The following is an 18,244-nucleotide window of genomic DNA, read 5'->3' on the forward strand; positions in this document are numbered from 1 at the left end:
GGGCGCACCCCTCCTGCCCCGCGGGCACACTGCATCCGGGCCGGCACTAAGGCACTAAGTGGTAAACCTGATGAAAGAGAGCAATGGAGCGTGTGCGGCGTGGAAGCGAGTGCGGTATCGGGGGTGTTCCAGCAGCCAGGACTGCTTCGGAGGAACACTTCCCGGCAGTGTGGCTTCTTAAATTTATACCTGATTGATTTTAATTTCTGTAGTGTTCAGTGAAGAACTGCAGAACAGCCTTCCACGTCACCTGTGCGTTTGACCGTGGCTTGGAGATGAAGACCATACTGGCGGAGAACGATGAGGTGAAATTTAAGTCATACTGTCCTAAGCACAGCTCCACCAAGAAGGCGGATGATGAGACTTTCAGTGAGAGCCCCGGCCAGGTGAACGGAAATGGGACTCAGGACCACTCTCTTCCTCCCCACGTTGACTCTTTCCACAGCATGGATCAAAACCAGGAGGAGGCCCACAGGGTCAGCCTCCGCAAGCAGAAGCTCCAGCAGCTGGAGGATGAGTTCTATACATTTGTGGAGTCTTTGGAAGTGGCTAAAGCGCTGCAGCTGCCTGAGGAGCCGGTGGAATTCCTTTACCAGTACTGGAAGCTGAAGAGAAAAGCCAACTTCAATAAGCCTTTGATTACCCCAAAGAAGGACGAAGAGGACAATCTGGCTAAACGGGAGCAGGATGTTCTGTTCAGGAGGTTGCAGCTCTTCACACACCTCCGGCAGGATCTCGAGCGGGTAAGGCCAGCGCTGCACGGCCCGTGCCTGGGCACCGCTGCTGGGCTGCGTTAGCCGTGCTCCCAAAGTGTGCTCCCAGCTGCCCCTTGCTGCAGGCACTCTGGGCTGCACCTGCACTCCAAGTTGTAGGGCCAGAAAAGACCATGAATGCTAAACATCTACAGAATGCACCAGTTACCCCTTTCAAATAGAGGGCTAGTTCACAGGACCAGCAGCTCCTGGCTTGTGGTACCGAGTCTCCTTGTCAGTGGGTTGTTGGATTTCCAGTTAGTGCTTTTTTACTGCTTAACACTGATTGTGGACTGTACTGCAACCCCTGGCAGGAGCTGGTTTAGCCTTTTAAGGGCTTTCTCTGTTCTTTTCATTTGATGCACAAGAAAAACATTATGAGACTGACCTTGATTTGCAGCAGATCTGTTTTTCATTGCTGCAGCATAGTAGGATGGCATTTCACTGGATTATCTGTGTAGTAGGTTTGGGAGGCACCTGATACTCCACTCAATTAGATTTTGCACACATACAGAACTGTTCAGTAGCATCAGTTTGGTGGCTTATCATAAGTATATCTGAACCTTTAACAACCAAAATTCATTCCTTTTTGCCTTTTTTTTTTTTGTTAATCAGTAGTGTTTAAGATCTGTTAGATCCAATACTGGAATCAGTTTAGTTTTTCACATCCATACAGCACAGGACTCATGTAGCCCACGTACTGAGCTGGGCTCAGGAGATCCTACCTAGGCCTCACTAACATGGGGGTGCACTGGAGCTTTTCTTCCAGAATGGTGTCTGGTCTTGAACTCAGGCCAGCAGGGGCTCATGCAGCTACTGCATCCTTTGTAAAGGATCCTGGTGGCTAATTGCTCTCCTGATGGCTAATTGCTCTCCTAATGAAACCTTGCAGTTTTAAAGGTTTTTTCCTAGTTTGAACTTCCAGCCCGTAGCCCTCCCATAGCTTTGTGCAATAGATGTTGCCTAGCACCGTTTGTTTCTGCCCAGTGTGCTCAGAAGTTACACTGCAGTGGCAGCAGCACCAGAGGCTGGTGCTGTTGAGTAGCTCTCCACATTTTCCTGTTAATAATAAAGTATAATTTAATGTAGTGTCTCAAACTGTAAGAAGCAAATGATGCTAAACTGTTTGAGTATATTTAAGCATTTCTCTAGATTTCCTCTGTGTGTGTGTATGTATATATCTATCTATCTCAAGTGTTTATAGAAGTTACTTCTGTGCTGTGGCCCTCCCAAATCTGATGTAATAATTTGTCAACTAATTGAAGACTTTTCTAAGAAGCTTCTTGAAGAAGTTTAATTTTAAATGCATTACAAACTTGTTTAAGTGGTGTATAGTAAAACTGAATTACTTCAAAGCACAGATTGACAACAGTATGGAAACACAATTCCTGTAAAACTGCTCAACTTGATGTCTCCTAGGTGCGTAATCTCACTTACATGGTGACCCGAAGGGAAAAAATCAAGAGATCTGTTTGCAAAGTTCAAGAACAGATATTTAATATCTACGCAAAGCAATTGGAACAAGAAAGAGCTACAGGTATGTCTCAGTGTTACCTTTTTCACTTAACACCCCAGGCAAGAATATTGGAAGGTTTGGTTACAGGCTGATGACTGATTTTGAAGGATAAAGAGGACCTCATTTATTCTCATTAAAACCTTGTGGAGTCCACCATGCATCAGCAGATCGGGAGGAAAAAAGTGAGGCTGTGTAGTTCTAAGGGCAGGCACATTGCTATAGAAACTGATAAGTCTGTGTTCCTGTCCATGAGGCAGTGAGTGACTTGCTGCTTCAGACCCTTTCTGGTGTGATTCTTTAATCACCTTATGACAGGGAGACCACAAGTGACATTCAGGTGCAATATGGTACCCAGTAAGTCTGTGGTTTATTAGTGCGTCTGCCTTAGTGTTCAGTGCGTGCAGCTCTGCACAGGAGATGGCCCTTTAAAGAACTGCATTTTGAAAAGGTAGCACTCTGCTTGTAAGACCCCTTTTTTTTCTGCCTAATCTCATTGACAGGAGTCTTTTCTCAGAATGATGAGTAACTTCATAGTTACTGCATTAACTAGATGATCTTGGAAATATTCAGTAAGTAGTAAACTATATTTCAGACAGCACCAACCAGATCCAGTTGCTGGTTGCTTCTTTTCCACCCCTTCCCTGAGGAGTCTCTCAGTGGGTGTAGCAGTGCTGGGACTGATGTTGGCTGCAGGTGTAATGAGGTGCAGCACAGCTGCAGGAGGGTGAACTACATCCAGCTGTGTGTTGTGAAACCCCCAACACAGGCCCAGAACCATGGTGTAAAGGTGCTGGGTAGGAACCACATACCCATTTATGCTGAAGAATGTCAGGTATGAGGAACAGAGATAAAGTAAGTACATTCAAAAGTGGCATTTGCCCAGACATGGAATTGCTTGACTTTCTTAATTTGTTTGCATTTAGGTGTGCCTTCTTCATTCTCCTCAATGGAAAACACGGTGTTGTTCAACAGTCCATCTTTGGGCCCCGATGCCCCTAAGATAGAGGATTTGAAATGGCACTCTGTGTTCTTCAGGAAGCAGATGGGGACGTCTCTAGCCCACTCTCTGAAAAAGCCACACAAGAGAGAGCGAGCGAGAAGCGGCGCGGGGAAGGAGGGCAAGCCCACGCTGCGGCCGCCCGGCCAGAGGGAGGGCGGTGCCGCCCCCGGCGGCCTTCTCAGTTTTGACAAGACCTTTGAGGACACACAGGTTGTATCAGCACAGCAGAAAAATGGCATAGTGATGCCAGACCACAGAAAAAGAAGAGACAATCGTCCACAGTGTGAGGTGATGAAGGCAGAACTGAAGGAAAAGACTTCTAAACACAACCACAAACCGTTGAGACCCACGGAACTTTCTCAGAGGCAATCGGAAAATAAAAGGGCTGTGAACCACTCCAGCGGTAGGTCAGCACCTGGCACGCGGAGGGATATAGTGCCTAAATGCAATGGGGGTCTTGTCAAAGTAAACTCTAATCAGACAGTAGTTAAAGTGCCTACGACGCCCACGAGCCCCGTGAAAAACTGGGGCGGATTCCGAATTCCAAAGAAGGGGGAAAGGCAACAGCAGGGTGAGAGCCCGGAGGAGACCTGCCGTCAGAACTCCAGCTACTCCTACCTGGGCGTGGGCAGAGTTTCACCGAAGGACAGGACAAAAAGCAAGCTAAAGCCTGACAGTGAGAATGATGGGTACATCCCCGACGCCGAAATGAGCGACTCGGAGACTGAAGTGGCTGAAAAGAAGTGCAGGCAGCAGAGGCTCAGTCCAAACCGCGCTATCGGCAGGAGGACGGACATTATTAGGAGAAGCATCCTGGCATCTTGACTAGACACAGGGACGTAGTGTCAGCACTGTGGTCTCTAGAGTCACTGCCTACAAGCCAACTCCACATTATTTATTGGTGTGAGAGAGGAGAGTTCTTAGACATGGCTACAGACTGACAAATTGGTAACCCATTATTCCTGAGCTGTATAAACATGTTTACATGCACTAAAAGCTCTTTTTTTTTTTTTTTATCTTGTGCCCTTCCCCAGTTCTGTGAGAAGTTTGAATCTCCTTTATTTGCAGCTATCCTGAGTAAGCAGAGAAATGACATCACTACTAAAAATGAATCTGTGATGAACACTAAAATAACTCAAAAAAAAAACTTTTAGAAGATTCGTCCCTTTTAGCTAAAAAGCACTGGTAAAATTTTACTCCCTTCCCCTGCCTTCTGGAAAAAGCACAAACTCTTAATTTAACTAGTGTGTGTTGAATCCAAGATGGTTGTTTAACCATGCTGCACTGCTAAACCCCATTGCAAATGGTCACTGTCCTTGGATGGTGGTAGGTCTTTCTCCTCTCTTTGCAGAATGTTTTCTCTTGCATTCAGTTTGAGTACAGATGGCAGCTCAAAACCCTTTGTAAGCTCCAGAGTTTACAAGTAAATACATCTATGAGATGAGCAGATGTAACCACGACATTATACTGGAGAAGGAGGAAGGGACAGGTCAGGGCTGGAGAACTTGAGAAGACACAGACGGAGCACAGAGGGGACTCTGGAATGGCTCGGGTCTGAGAAAAAGGGGTCAGGCTTAGGGGTTACAGCACCCCATGGAATAACCCGCCACCACTTAGTCAGTCACCTGCCACCAGGAGTACAATGGCAATTAAAGACAAAAATTTCTAAGGCACTAGTCAGTAGGAGTTCCCAAAACTCGCCACAAATGCACTAATGGTATGTATTGGGAAAGCCAGGCTTATGACACTAAAGGGTTGCTTTAAAATGGACAAGAATATATATATATTTTTGAAGAGAATAAAATGGAAAGGCAATAAATTGTGATTAGTTCTTTACAGTCAAATGAAGAAAAAATATTTCATTCTATTCTTGACTAGATTTGATGGAAGAGGGAACTCGTAATCTGTGTTCTTTTTTTTTAATAATTGCAAATGGCAATAACTAGTAAGCTATGAGCAATAATAGTAACGGATCATTAGGGTACCATTTTGTACCAAGTAGAGTGCACATATGGAGTGTTAGGAGCCTGTAAATTTTGGAGTTCTGCATAGATGTAAGTCAGGTATGTACTAGTGAAAAAGTCAGAGCAGCAATGTGTTACAGAAAAGACAGGCATAAAGAACCCTCTTCCCCTGTCCCCCCTGTATTCCTCCTAGCTTGTCCTTACCACATCCACTCACTTTTTGATGTTAGACCCTTGCCTTTTGAGCAGGGAGCACTAAAACACAGTAGAACTCTGCCATAAATGAGTCTTCCAAAGGAGTCAATCAAAAAAAAAAAAAAAAAGAATGAAAGGAAAAGGCTTATTAACACCCTGTCTTGCTATGCAAGTTATCACTTAAGTATTTCAACAGAGTGCATCCCTGTTGTTTGTTTTAAGGGTCAGAAGTCTTAACCTTTTGAGGAAGGGGAATTTTGGGTCAGATAGTGTACTTTTAAAATACCATTGCTGGCCCCAAGAAGTTAGACTAACTTCCTGACTTACAGAGGTGAAAGTCAAAGGGGACACTGGTGAATCTGAAGTTATGTAGTCACTAGGGAGTTTTTTAAACGAAAACTAATTATTCAATTAATGGCAGATAAAAGGTAAATGCAGGTAAGTTCTACTCAACAGCAATGTTTTCCAGACGGGCACTGTTATTTTTTTAAGAAAGAAGCTCTTGACCATATAGGGATTGTTTGTCAAGCCATAGATGGAATAATCTAAATTTCAATTCTAAGTAAACATTTAACCTCATGCCAGTTTGAAGGAGGTACCTTGTTAATTTGCACTATTTTCAATGCTAACGTTGTGCAGAATTAATGCCTTATCTGTTTGCTCCCCAGCGTTTAGGTTAATAAGCTTTCTAATGTTTCGAGTTAAGCTGAACCAAAACCAAAAAAAGCTGTAAGAAGACTGCGGTATGACCAGCTCTGTAGGTTAGTTCTGCCCCCCCTGCTTAGCTCTCAGCAGAAGAGGTGTTGTAAGTACAGCAGTGACAATACCAGCCCGCCCCTGTATTTTATTGGGATAGAACCATTTGCTGAATTTCTGTTTTTCGGCGTTACCTTTCCTTGTGCAGACTGACCAAGAGATCTTTGATTATGATTGGTGTGTTCTGTCAAACTGTAGGCTAGTTGAACTTCTGTAAAGTTGCCTGGAATGCCATTTGTTAGGTTATAAACTCACACAAATCTAAAATGAAGGGTTATACGTGTTGTGTATAAATCTTAATTTCAGAAATTTGAGAAAATTGTCATTACATTTGTAAAAACTTGTACAGAAGATTTTTCACTATGTGCCTAGCTTTGGTGTCCATTCAGCTGAAATAAATTAAAAAAGGTGCATGAAGAGAAACAGATAGAAATAAAAAGTATATGTAGAGATAACTATTTTATATTACATGGCCCAATCCTGTATTTATTTTCTCCCTTTTTTGAAGTATTTATAAAGACCTAGTTGAAGACAGCTGTATTTTTTGTTAAAATATTCAGTAGAATTGTGCCTTTTTGTCTGTATGTGAATAAATGCTGTACATTTTTGCAGTAGCCTTGCCAGCAGTGTTTTAGAATATGCAGTAACTTTAGGTTTTTACATAAACACTTCACTGCAACATCTGAACAACTTTCACAGTTAAAAGCAGCATTTAAATTGGATTGTTACAGGTATGAAAACACACACCGCAGTTGCAAGAGAAATGATTATTTTTTTTAGGAATAGCATACGGTGATGTTACTGGAGGCTGTGCCTGTCCCACCCACAGCAAATCGTAAGCTTTTTCCTTGAGACCCTCAAAGAGATGTTGCTTACCTCAGTTTACAGTTTAGAAAACCCATAATCATCATACACATTCCCTTGGAAGAAGGAACATGAGGTTTCTTACCTGCAGATCTTCCTGAGAAGTGCCCTGAATGTACATGGACACCATGAGCTGCCTAGAGTCCAGCAACACCGACAGAGAACCTGTGCTGCTAGAGCAGGATCTCCAGGAGACAAGGTGTGAAGGGCACAGTAGGTCCTTTCCTCTTGCTTCCTCTAATTTGAAGATGAGGAAATGTGGAATGGACATGGGGTAGAGCAAGAAAAGGACACAGCTGTGAAGGGCTGTGCCTAGCAGTGCATCCTGCAGAACAGCAAGAGGTCAATCACTTTTCTCAGCCCTGCACATGTATCGCATGCATTCGCTTTGTGGACAGCTGTGAGTGGCACCCCCGTTTGAAACAGCAAAGATTAAAGGATGGCCCTCCTAAAAGCTACTTGTACGAGTTGTTCAGGGTGTGAATCAAAGTCTGAAAGAGGTTCTTGCTGCTGCTTTGTCTAGCCTTGCTGACAGCAGCCTTTCTGAAAGGCACTGCACTGCTGGGCTTACCTGGACAGACTGGGTCAGAGCTGAGGACAGCTGGCTGACCACTCCCATACAGGATGAAAAAGTTTCTTGTGTGCACTTTGAAGATCTGGCGTATTCCAGAAGGTACAGGGCTCCTGGGAAGCCCCAAAACTTAAACTCTTAACTAGTCATAGTCATAGTCAGTTTCTCTCACCTGTTGAATGGAAGTAACTACTCACCTAGAAATGTTGCCTAAGTAAACAGTCAAGAACAGAGTTTTACTCAGTGGAAAGCATTAATACCATGCTAGGGAATCTTTAAAACGCTCAAAAACTGGTGTGGTGGTGAGAAGGGAACACAGGGAAACAAAAACTTGTCGATGGAAGAGTGACAAGAAATATATACATAGAAACAAACGTAGAACAACCAAGACAGGGTTTGAAAGCTTGCTGCTCAATTCCATGAAACAATCAAGCAGTGTGAGGGAAAAAAAACCCACTTATCTAAACCAGCAAGCCTCACATTTTAACTGCCTCAGCAAGTGCCTTGCCTCTCCAAGTCCAACTTGTGAGCAACGTGCCAGCAGCCTCCTCCAGACACCAAGTGGAAATGAAAGGAGGAGGTGGTGTTAGGATGAAAACCTTAACCTGACCACGGTCCCTTCTGTGGTTCAGACAGATTACTGTTAGCTTCTTGTGTCATCACTGCCATTCACATTCTGGCAAACAATCATTACACGAGACCTACACCGTAAGCTGAAATGAATATACTCATAATTAAAAGGGAACCAAGCAGGTACCCTTCTGTGTCTCAAGGAACAAATGCTGTTGCTCAAAAACTTAAAATTTTGTGCCATTTTCAGCCAGGTTTCACTTCACAGCTAGAGCCTCTCTTTAAGGCATGAATGGGATTAATAGCTCACACAAAATCTTCCAGGTGTTCTGTCACCCCCTCAGATGTGCATTATGCAAATGAATATAAGGTGCTTGGTACTTACTGCCTTCTGTATTGTGTGTGCAGTTGATTGATGAAAGTCTCACTGCAACAGACGTTTGGAGCTTCTGGACAATGTATCCATGTTGCTTTGAAACACCTTCAAAGTCTTTTAGCAAAATTTAAAGAGATTGCAATGGATACAGGCATATATCAAACTGAGAAAGCGTTAGTAAGGAAGCGTGTACAACTGCAGGAGACAGTCACTTCCTCTGCAGGAAGCAGAAGTTTTTCCTGAGGTAGCATCCATCTTGCAGGCTCTACCTGAACAGCCAGGTTTCAGGAGGTGGCACAAACTCTTACTTCCATGTGGTGATCAACCCAGGTCTGTCCTCTAAAATGCAAATGTGGTGAAGACCTACTGCGACAGACGTATGGGTTTGTAAGCCCAGACCAACAGTTCTCATCAAGCATCGGGTAAGCATTATCCATCAGCTGCATCAGAAGTTACAAACCAGAACCACACGCTTCACATTTCAGATGCAGGACAAGAGAGTATGTCACTTAAGTCCAAGATGGGAGCACTTAAAAATCGGTTAATAGCTATCAAATGTTTATAATACATGCTGAAAGAGAAAACAAGAGTTCAACTCTGATTTTAGAATGATACATATGAAGTTTCTGAACTATCAAAGAAAAACATGTATGGGAGAGGATTTCCATGTACTGGCATCTGCAGAATTCAAACACACAGTTTCAAAATGCATAAGAAGCGGGGTGAATGCACCAGCTTTGAGGAAATGGAGGTAATAACCAATATTCCCAGATACATGCAAACCAAGAGTGCAGACTGACAGAAAAGCCAGGAACAACTGTAAAACAGTAAATAGGAAGAAAAAGCACAACTGAGAAAGATCATGTTTGTTAGAAACAAGCTGGATGAATAGCCATAGCAGCCTTTTATTTATTGTTCCCCAGGGGTGTCAGAACAAACAACCAAATTCTTAAAACTCAAAGGCAATGGAGGCATTTCACAGCTGTTAACACCAGCCATAAAAACAGCAACCATTTGACATTCATGATGTAATTGTCTTGCTACAATTCATAAAAGATCTTCAAGATGTTCCCAAGTTACTGCAGTACAAAGAAAAATTAAAGGTATTGACTCTATGTGAGCAAAGCTTTTTGTGAATTTCAGTATAACATTACCTAGCCTCTGCACACAATCTCATAGTTGGAGCTGCTGTTGTTCAGCCCACAGAAGACCAAGAGCAACAGCACCCTTTCAGATTGTTTCATCTACTCCATTGAAGGACTTGCAACATTTTGCAGTCTTCCTCCAGTCTTTACTGTCCATACAGATACACTATCTTAATCCAGCCCCCTTCTTACCTGAGTCAGCCAGAAAACATAGTTATCTAAGCTTTGCAAGCCTCGCTATGCATTTGCCTTTAGCACTCCAATGTGAAGTTTCTCCAGCAAGCTCCTGAACTCCCACGTGGTATGAATGAACAATACATGTGTTTAAATATGTTCCAAGTCCTTCAGGGAAGCAGCTTTTTTCTTCTGAGTAGTTATCAGGCTGAGCTGTTAATGTGAAACATGCAGATATTGTCTTATGTAATTCTTTATAAGATTTTGATCATACAAATATCAATAGAATTTCAGTATGGAAGGTGTCATGAAGGACAGGGAACAAGCATAGGTATCTGGGTAAGTAGGAATCTGGGGTGAACAGCAGCATTTACAATACACTATAGATGACTGCTGGTTTCATATTTCAGATTCCAGAAATTTAACAATGATGGAGGATTAGGTAGCAGGAGTCCAATTTAAAAGTATCTACATAGAATACACACATCTTAAACCTGTGCAAAATTGTATTTTTTAATGTTTCTTACTCAATACTATTATTTAAAAATAAGCTAAGATTTCTAGTCATTGAACTAACCACATATAAAAATATAATTTCTAGACACCCAAACATTCTAGCTCTAGCCTGTACTGGATTCAATTTTACAAGTAATTTGGATAATGTATTGACAAAATGCAAGTAAGCCAGCAAGGAGCCCTCAACCTACAGAAGTGGAAGCACACACATGAACAGTCTTCTGAGAGTTAGGAGAGCATAAGCACCTTGCTTCTTCAGATTCAAAACAGTGGACATTGTTGGAGCAGTACTGGAGATTGTTTTTTTCCAGTCTCGTACGTTGTTTTCTTGGTGTGGGGGATTTTGGTTTTTTTTTGGGTGGAGTCAGGGGCTTAGCACAGAAGTTCTTAAGTCACAACAAAGAAGCAATGCCTGACAGCTGGCAGCAGTAACCTCTGCCAAGCCTGAAGAGGCCAAGGCAGTTCTGAAGACTGGCAATAAGATCTGGACCATAATTTAGCTGCTAAACATCTTATCAGATCTCTTTGTTACCTTTCAGAGGGAGATGGGTGAGGAACAGTTAAATACCCATGTCTGCAGGAACAGGAAGACCTCTTCCTATATGGGCACCCAGACCAAGAATTTAGTCCCTTGAAAGGTGATGTGACCATGTTTTTTAAGGGAAGATAGCACCTCAGAAGAACTAGAGCTGAACAGAGCCACGTAACAAACAGGAGGTAAATAAATCACTGTTTCAGAGCACCAGCTGGATAGACCTTGTCATGACAGAGAATATTTACAGCCAGGAAACACAGCTTATGTTATGATAGCTTGGCAGCTATGCCCATTTATTCACTGCTGTTGGGGGGGAGGGGAAATGCCCTTTGTCCTAACTGTACAATTTAGATCATCCAAACATTTGCTCTCTGCAACTCACATGGGATCACCTACATTAAAAAGCTGTAATTTGCAAATGGATTTCCTAAATCACTGTGAAAATGAGAAGGCAGAAAAACCATCTTTACTTATTAGAAGACCAATTTGAGTAAAAAATTTGCTTGGCAAATAAGTGAACCCAGTGGATAACCATGCCATGGGATTTGCTTCAAGATGTACAGCTTGAATAGTATGGCAAAAAGAATATTGGATAGAAAAAAAAAAAACACCTACTGTCCAGCAGAGAAAATACAGAATTACAGGCAGCATGAGGTTTAGATAATTAAAGATTAAATCTTCTCTTGCTGAAGGGAAGAAAACCTTTCCTCATAATATCTCTGATGCCTAGAAACACTGAATAGCACTGCTCAGGACTGGAACTGAGTTGTGAGAGAACCGGGAAAAGGTGGCAGCCACAGTGCAGCTCACAAAGTGATCACAGTGATGCACAAGGAAGTTTTGGGTGTTTGAACAGCTCTGAGACACACCGTGTCTCAAGTTCTCAGTCACTGAAACACGTATAGCAGTGAGATACACACACCATCCCTTCCTTCCCCTGGCCTGGAAAAACCTAAGTATTTCCTATTCTGCACAATTTTCAGTATTTTTGATGCTGCAGGATTTATCCCATCTATTAGATGTAACTGCTGATAACTGCAGTCAGAAGTGCTTCTCCAGCCATCCTTGTGGACACAGCTACTCACTGGAGGCTACTAATGAAACTGCAGGCAGACAGACAAGAAGTTACCAACTCCAGAGGTTCACACAACACAGCAGAAGGTGCTCAAGGTTGTAATCTGATAACCACTCAGCAGGCTCACACTATCAGTTCTGTCCTGTAGCCACTGCACACACCATTTCCCTGTCCTTTTTGTGGAGCCATGCAATGAGTTAGACCAGGCAACTTGGCTGAAAACAAAACAGAATTCCCATGAAACAGCTATGCTGCCTAGCACAAGAAGGCAACTCTCCAGCCATCAACTCAAGACATGCTTTGTTTTTAAACCAGACTCCCCAGGAGACAAGAGTAGGAATCAGCAGAACATTTGCTCTTTATCACATGAAGCCATCGTTTGTAACTGCTGCAGTAGGTTACAGCAAGCTAAAACAGACCATTTTGTGCAAACAGGAGCTGCAGTTACTCAAGGTTTTTTTCTCTTTGTTAACTTGCTGCCATTTCCAAACGTGGGAATGATGTTCCACCTTCATTCACATGTTTCAAACCACCCAAGTTTAATTCACAAAGAATTTGTTTCCATAAACAAATCTATGCTGTTACTCAAGCATCATGTCAGAAGGTGGCATTTAACCGAATATGCATCAGTTTTGTAATGATGTATTCAAAATAAAAGCTTGTTGTTAAAATCATATTAGTAATAATCACCTGTTTATGTCTCAGGAACAAATACAAAGCAAATATTTTTGTAATATTCAAGAGGATTTTTGAAATGCACTTAGCATGGTTCTTGTTAGTTTGGTACCTTTTGAGATGCTGTGGCTGCCCTCTGTTCTGCCTGGCTCAGGCGCCTTTGAAGCCTATTGATGTGTTCTTGATATTCCATCATTAATTTTTCATCCTGTGTAGATGAAATGTCATTACAAATGCAAAGTTCTTTTTACTGGATCCATACACGCTGCAATGAAAAAGCTCATCACAAGAAGACCTGAAGAAGCAGAACTGTTTACCACTTTCAATAAGACTGAAGACATATTGCTGACACAGTATAGAGGATTTCCATCTCAAACATGACATCATATGACTTTTCCAATCAGAATAATCTGCATAGGAAGTTTTACTCATTTTACTATCTTTAAGTAAGATGCATAAAAGCTGACATTTTAATCCAGATAAATCAATTCAAATAATCTTACAATGTAAATGTTTTAGTTATGTTCAAAGAGAAAAACAATATACTAGACAAATGAGATGAGAATTTTGCTACAGATCTCTTCTGTTCTCTTCACTGAAGGGCCTGTCTGAAGTCTTTCTTAACCACCCTTTACTTACAGAAATCTGTTCTCCCATCAGCCCCATTTTTCTCCTCTAAATGATACAGCACTACAAAAAACAAAACACAGAAGGACTTATCCTAAATAGAACTGGATGTTATCCCAGATTTATGAGGCTGACAGGATAGCTGGTTTCTAAAGTGGCCATTAATTATTAAACAATGCACATTCCAAAACAACCCTGCCCTTAATCTTTAATGGATAATGCTTTTGCCTCTCTGCATATATGCACATGCAGTGTAAATTCTGCTGTACACGTGGCATGCTGGGAATCTGGTACTCTGCACGCGCTGCGGTACCTGCTCCTGTCCAGAGCCACGCAGGCAAACACCAGCCTGACTTCAGAAACATTTCCTCAGTTCTCTGAAACTGCTAGATAGTAACCTTGAAAACTGATCTCTCCTTTACCTTTTCTTGTAATTTGAGAGCAAAGTTCATTTGTCTTCCTGCCCTTTGAACATGTCAGTCAGCAGAAACAGTGGGATTTTCCAGTTGTGACTACTCCTGTCAAAAAGCATTATTTTTTTCTCAACTAGCAACATAACTCATCTGAACAGGCCTCTGTTAAGATCACAGCGTGCATGCATGAGGTGGAAACTCAAAGTAGTTGTTGTATCAGTCATTATCTTACCTCAGCTACCTTTTCATTTGCCATTTCCAGCTGAGAAATGAGCTCCTGGCTACGAAGTTTCTGTTGACTCAGCTTACTTCTGTTAATCAGAAGAAAAGATGGTGATAAACACACAGCAGTGCACCATTTATCGGAATACAATTTCATGGGTACTTTCTTGCATTGTAGGGGCTTATGGTGTATTTTTAATTACAGCATTGCTCTTAAAACATTGATTTCAAAAGCACTATACAGCTAGAACTTCTTCATGGTAAGTACTCAAAACTATAATGGCAGAGGAATGAGAGGTGTTTGTTCAAATCAACAGGACTTTGTCAAGAGCACTTGATATTTTACAGGTTTCTTTTTCTGTTTATTGAATCTTAATTTGCAGGAACATTATAAAGTGTGCTATAAATATAAGTTGCATTTACACAGTGCATTCAACTTTTACATTAACATTCTAGTGTCCCATAAACAGATTTCAGTGTGGACATTTTTGAAGGTGTTTTTAAGTACCTAAAACCAAATCTATAATTCACAAACCTCTGAAGTAGATGGATGACCAAAGATGGAAAAATCTCTGAACTTTGGTACTTTAAGGCAAAGGCTGCTCTAACCCTTGATCAGACTCTACTACACTAGCAACAGCCATCACAAAAAATGGTGTGGCCAAGATTCTTTCCTGCTCCTGCACTTAAGTTCCAACGTATTTGGGAAGAATTTTCAAATCTATGCTCACTTTACCTTCCTTTCCCAAGGTGAATGTACGCTGAAATGCAATCACCTTCATGAATATGTATCACACTAAGGATGCTCAGAAAGGTGATACCCTAAACATTTGGATGCTCTGCCCACTACTGAAACTACATGTGCTGTAAAGAAAGCTAAAGCCTTTATGCTTTCTGGGGTAGCGGAGGCAAGGTAGGAGATACTGTTATCTCAGATCTCCATCTTAAAAAGCCTCTGCTATTTTAATGATGTCTTTTACTTCTTAGCCAAAATTTACTCTTAAAAACTTTTAAACTTAGTATTGCATAAGGTTTGACTGAACGTTACTCTGCAGCACCTGATGCGTCTGTTACCATAAGGTTTGTGAATGTCCCTGGCCACTGGTTTCCACTCCCTTGTTCTCAACCAGTCCCAGGTAGATATAAAAACAGTTCAACATCTTTTGACTAGCTGCTATAAAGATGAGAGTACATAAAGGATGTTAAACAGTTAAAATATACTTAGATTATACCTGTGTTACCAGATGTGAACATTCTTATTTCATATAAGAATTAAAGATGGATAAAAATTGCAGGATTAAGATAGTATGTTAGTATGTAACACTACTATTGCAATTTGTCCTCTGTAATCAGGATCAACCATCTAGATGAAGCATTTTCAATACAAGAGCCCTAATGAATAGCTGCTTTTTTAAAGTTCAGTTTTTATCAACTGTTTTGTTAGCAAATCAGAAACTTTATACAATTCCTGTCCTATCTTTTCATACATACCTTTTCAAAAAAATTCCCTAGAAAGCTAGTCAAACACTACTACTTAAAATGTGTAGACTGCTTATGTTCAAGTTTAACTACACCAGTAAAAAAGGCTTGGAAAATAAGGAAATTCTTAAACTCTGACAAACCATCTTTATTGCTACATCATCTTAGAAGACTGTCCAAGTAGATAAATATTCTGAATTAAAATTTCTTAGTTACTGGAAACAATCTGTCTCCTATACTTGTACTGAGGTGTGGCATTAGCATTCTTAACAGCACAGGCCATAAAGAGAGTTTACATCTCATATACAGCTGTGTATCAAAAAAAATATTTTTATAATTGGATCAGACCAATCATGTATTTAAAAGAAGCAGTTTAGCCTTGTAAGCATAAGGAAGCGTGATGGCTGTTGAGGCAGACAACTGATTCTTTCTGTTAACCCTCCCCCAAACGCAGATTATGAAATTTTAATATTAAAATTGAGCAGTAACCCCAGCTGCTGAACAATCAAATCAGTCCTCACTCCATATTGTCTTTGTGAAGTGAGCAGGAAACAAAAGGTGAGCGTTTAGCATTTTGGCAGCCGGGTGGTAAATCCTGCAGCTGTAGCGAGGACGTTCTGCAGAACTCTCACAGACACATGCAGCATGTGCCAGCTGTTTCTGCACTTGAATTATACCATAATATGCTTCAGTTACTCTTAGTAATTATGAATTTTGTATACTGCCAGTACCTGCAGCTGTCTCTCATCCTGTTAATTTTTTTCTTTAATGAACATCTTAAAATAAACAGCTCTGGATGCCAAACATTACAGAAGTGCAGCCCAGAAAACTTCATCTGGAGATGCTGTGCACCTCACCCCATGGACTGCACGGACACAGGGAGAAGAAGGCAGCTGTCCTGGCCAACACCTCATGCACAGCCACTGATAAAGCCCATTCTTCAGAGGCAGGTTCTTTTCAATTATAGAAAAGACAAAACTCAGAACTCCACAACCCACACATAGCTATCAATGAGTCAGGGACTCTAACTATGACACGGAAATGTTTTGAAGCAGAAACTGGAACAAACACACCAAAAATAGCTGCAATCAGATGACTTAAGCTAAGCAAAGTATTTTAATTTAAAAACAGTATTGCAAGGAATCCCTTTTTCTAAGTACTGACAATTGCAATTCAAGTAAATATAAAAAAAATTAAGCCATCCAGGATAGTTGTTAAAAAAATAATGGATTTATGCTACAACAAATATTTTTTTATTTTCCCCCAAAAGTTATATTTTACTACTAGACTAGATTATTAATTATTTATTTACCAATTTGTTCATACGATATATTAGTACTATTTGTTATTATTTTAGATTTTTGAAGCTCCTCAAATGCATTGTTACATGGAAGTAGCTTCTGAAGTACTTACTCTCGTTACCATTTCAGCCAACATTTATAAATTGACTCGTGCTGTTTGTTTTGTAGATTCAATTTATATTTCTAAAAAAAGAACAGACTTGTGCATCCCTACTACGACCAGCCCCATTCAGGCTAAACTGTACCTTAACTGAGCAATCAGCCACATGTCTAACAGGCCAAAGTAATATTCCTAGCAGAGTTGAAAGAACTGTCAAATTCTACCTTGTCCTGTTACAAAATCTACCTTTTTCCAATCTGCAGTTCTCAGGACGCACTCCTCTGAGGGGCATTCTGTGAATAATTCAGTCATTGGGCTCAATACAACACTTGGCTTATCAGTGTGAATCTTGTTCTTATCCCTGGTCCAACTGGAATAGTGTTCAGCTGGTGAGGAGCCTGGTAAGTGTTTATCTATAACCACTGGTCATCTGCAAAATTTTCTCAGTTTACTCCAATTTTCATCTTCATCCTCAGGATTAGAACATAAAAATATATTAAAAATACTGACATGCCAATCAGAAGGGACTAACCACACATTATTACTTGTATTGCAACTTATTTGTTTAGCCTAGCTAAGTACAGACCAGTCAAGGTGGACTTTACAGAATGAATGAATCATCTGCCCTTATTTTTTACACTTACGTACAGTCTTTCACTTTATTTTAGTAAATGCTGGCAGATCCAACTACCCTGTTTTTACTTAAATCTTGTTGTCAGAACTTTCTCACCCCTTCTCAATCCATCCTGTATTCTGTTGATACTCAGGTTTGTTTCCTTCCAATTCACAGATTTCCTACATGGTCTTTTCGTATTGTTGATTTCATTTTCTATCTCTGCTGTCATTTATTCTTCTCAGCTTAATTCTGGAGAACTATATGGCTACAGACACAATGCTGTAAGGTCGTAAGAGCAGTCCTAGCCAGTCTCCTTCCCACAAATATGGCCACAGGAACCATTTTTCTAGATCATAGTACTTCAGTGAAAGCAAGAACCTTTAAAAATATGTGTATGCATTCCTCACTTCATTCAAAAGTGAATAATTTCAAAAGTAAATTCTTTCCAATGCAGACAAGAAGTGTAAGAAAAGCTGGAAGCATTGATACTTTTTTTTTTTTTTTTTTTTTACCACAGCTGGCAAAGGCAGATCATCCAAACCCCCTGAAGTTTCGGGACTTTCAAGCTGATAGTGATCTTACAGATCACAAGTTTACAACTGGAAGCTCTACACCCTGCAGGTCAGTGACCACAGCAACAACAGCACGGCCTCTTTCTATTTCTTACAAACCTCCACACAAATTTGTGCAGAAGTGACACCAAGGATCAAAATAACTTTTTAAGCATTAGACTTAATTCCAATTTGGTTATTGTTGAGGTTCTGTGAGTCCTCCTTTTGTTTTCCTTTTTCTCTTAAAGAAT

General features: G+C 40.9%; 1 protein-coding gene across 1 annotated transcript; it reads left to right on the plus strand.

Moving 5' to 3' along the window:
• Positions 1 to 212: 212 nt before the first annotated feature.
• On the plus strand, positions 213 to 4,093 carry LOC103780207 (protein Jade-1-like; the record flags this gene model as incomplete). The annotated part of the gene is made up of 3 exons (XM_008947863.1): positions 213 to 743; positions 2,172 to 2,289; positions 3,192 to 4,093. Coding segments are annotated over 3 exons (1,551 nt in total), but the record flags the coding sequence as incomplete, so codon positions are not given.
• Between the last annotated feature and the right edge of the window lie 14,151 nt (positions 4,094 to 18,244).

The sequence above is a fragment of the Merops nubicus genome, unplaced genomic scaffold (assembly GCF_000691845.1).
Source record: "Merops nubicus isolate BGI_N331 unplaced genomic scaffold, ASM69184v1 Scaffold34779, whole genome shotgun sequence".
Lineage (NCBI taxonomy): Eukaryota > Metazoa > Chordata > Aves > Coraciiformes > Meropidae > Merops > Merops nubicus.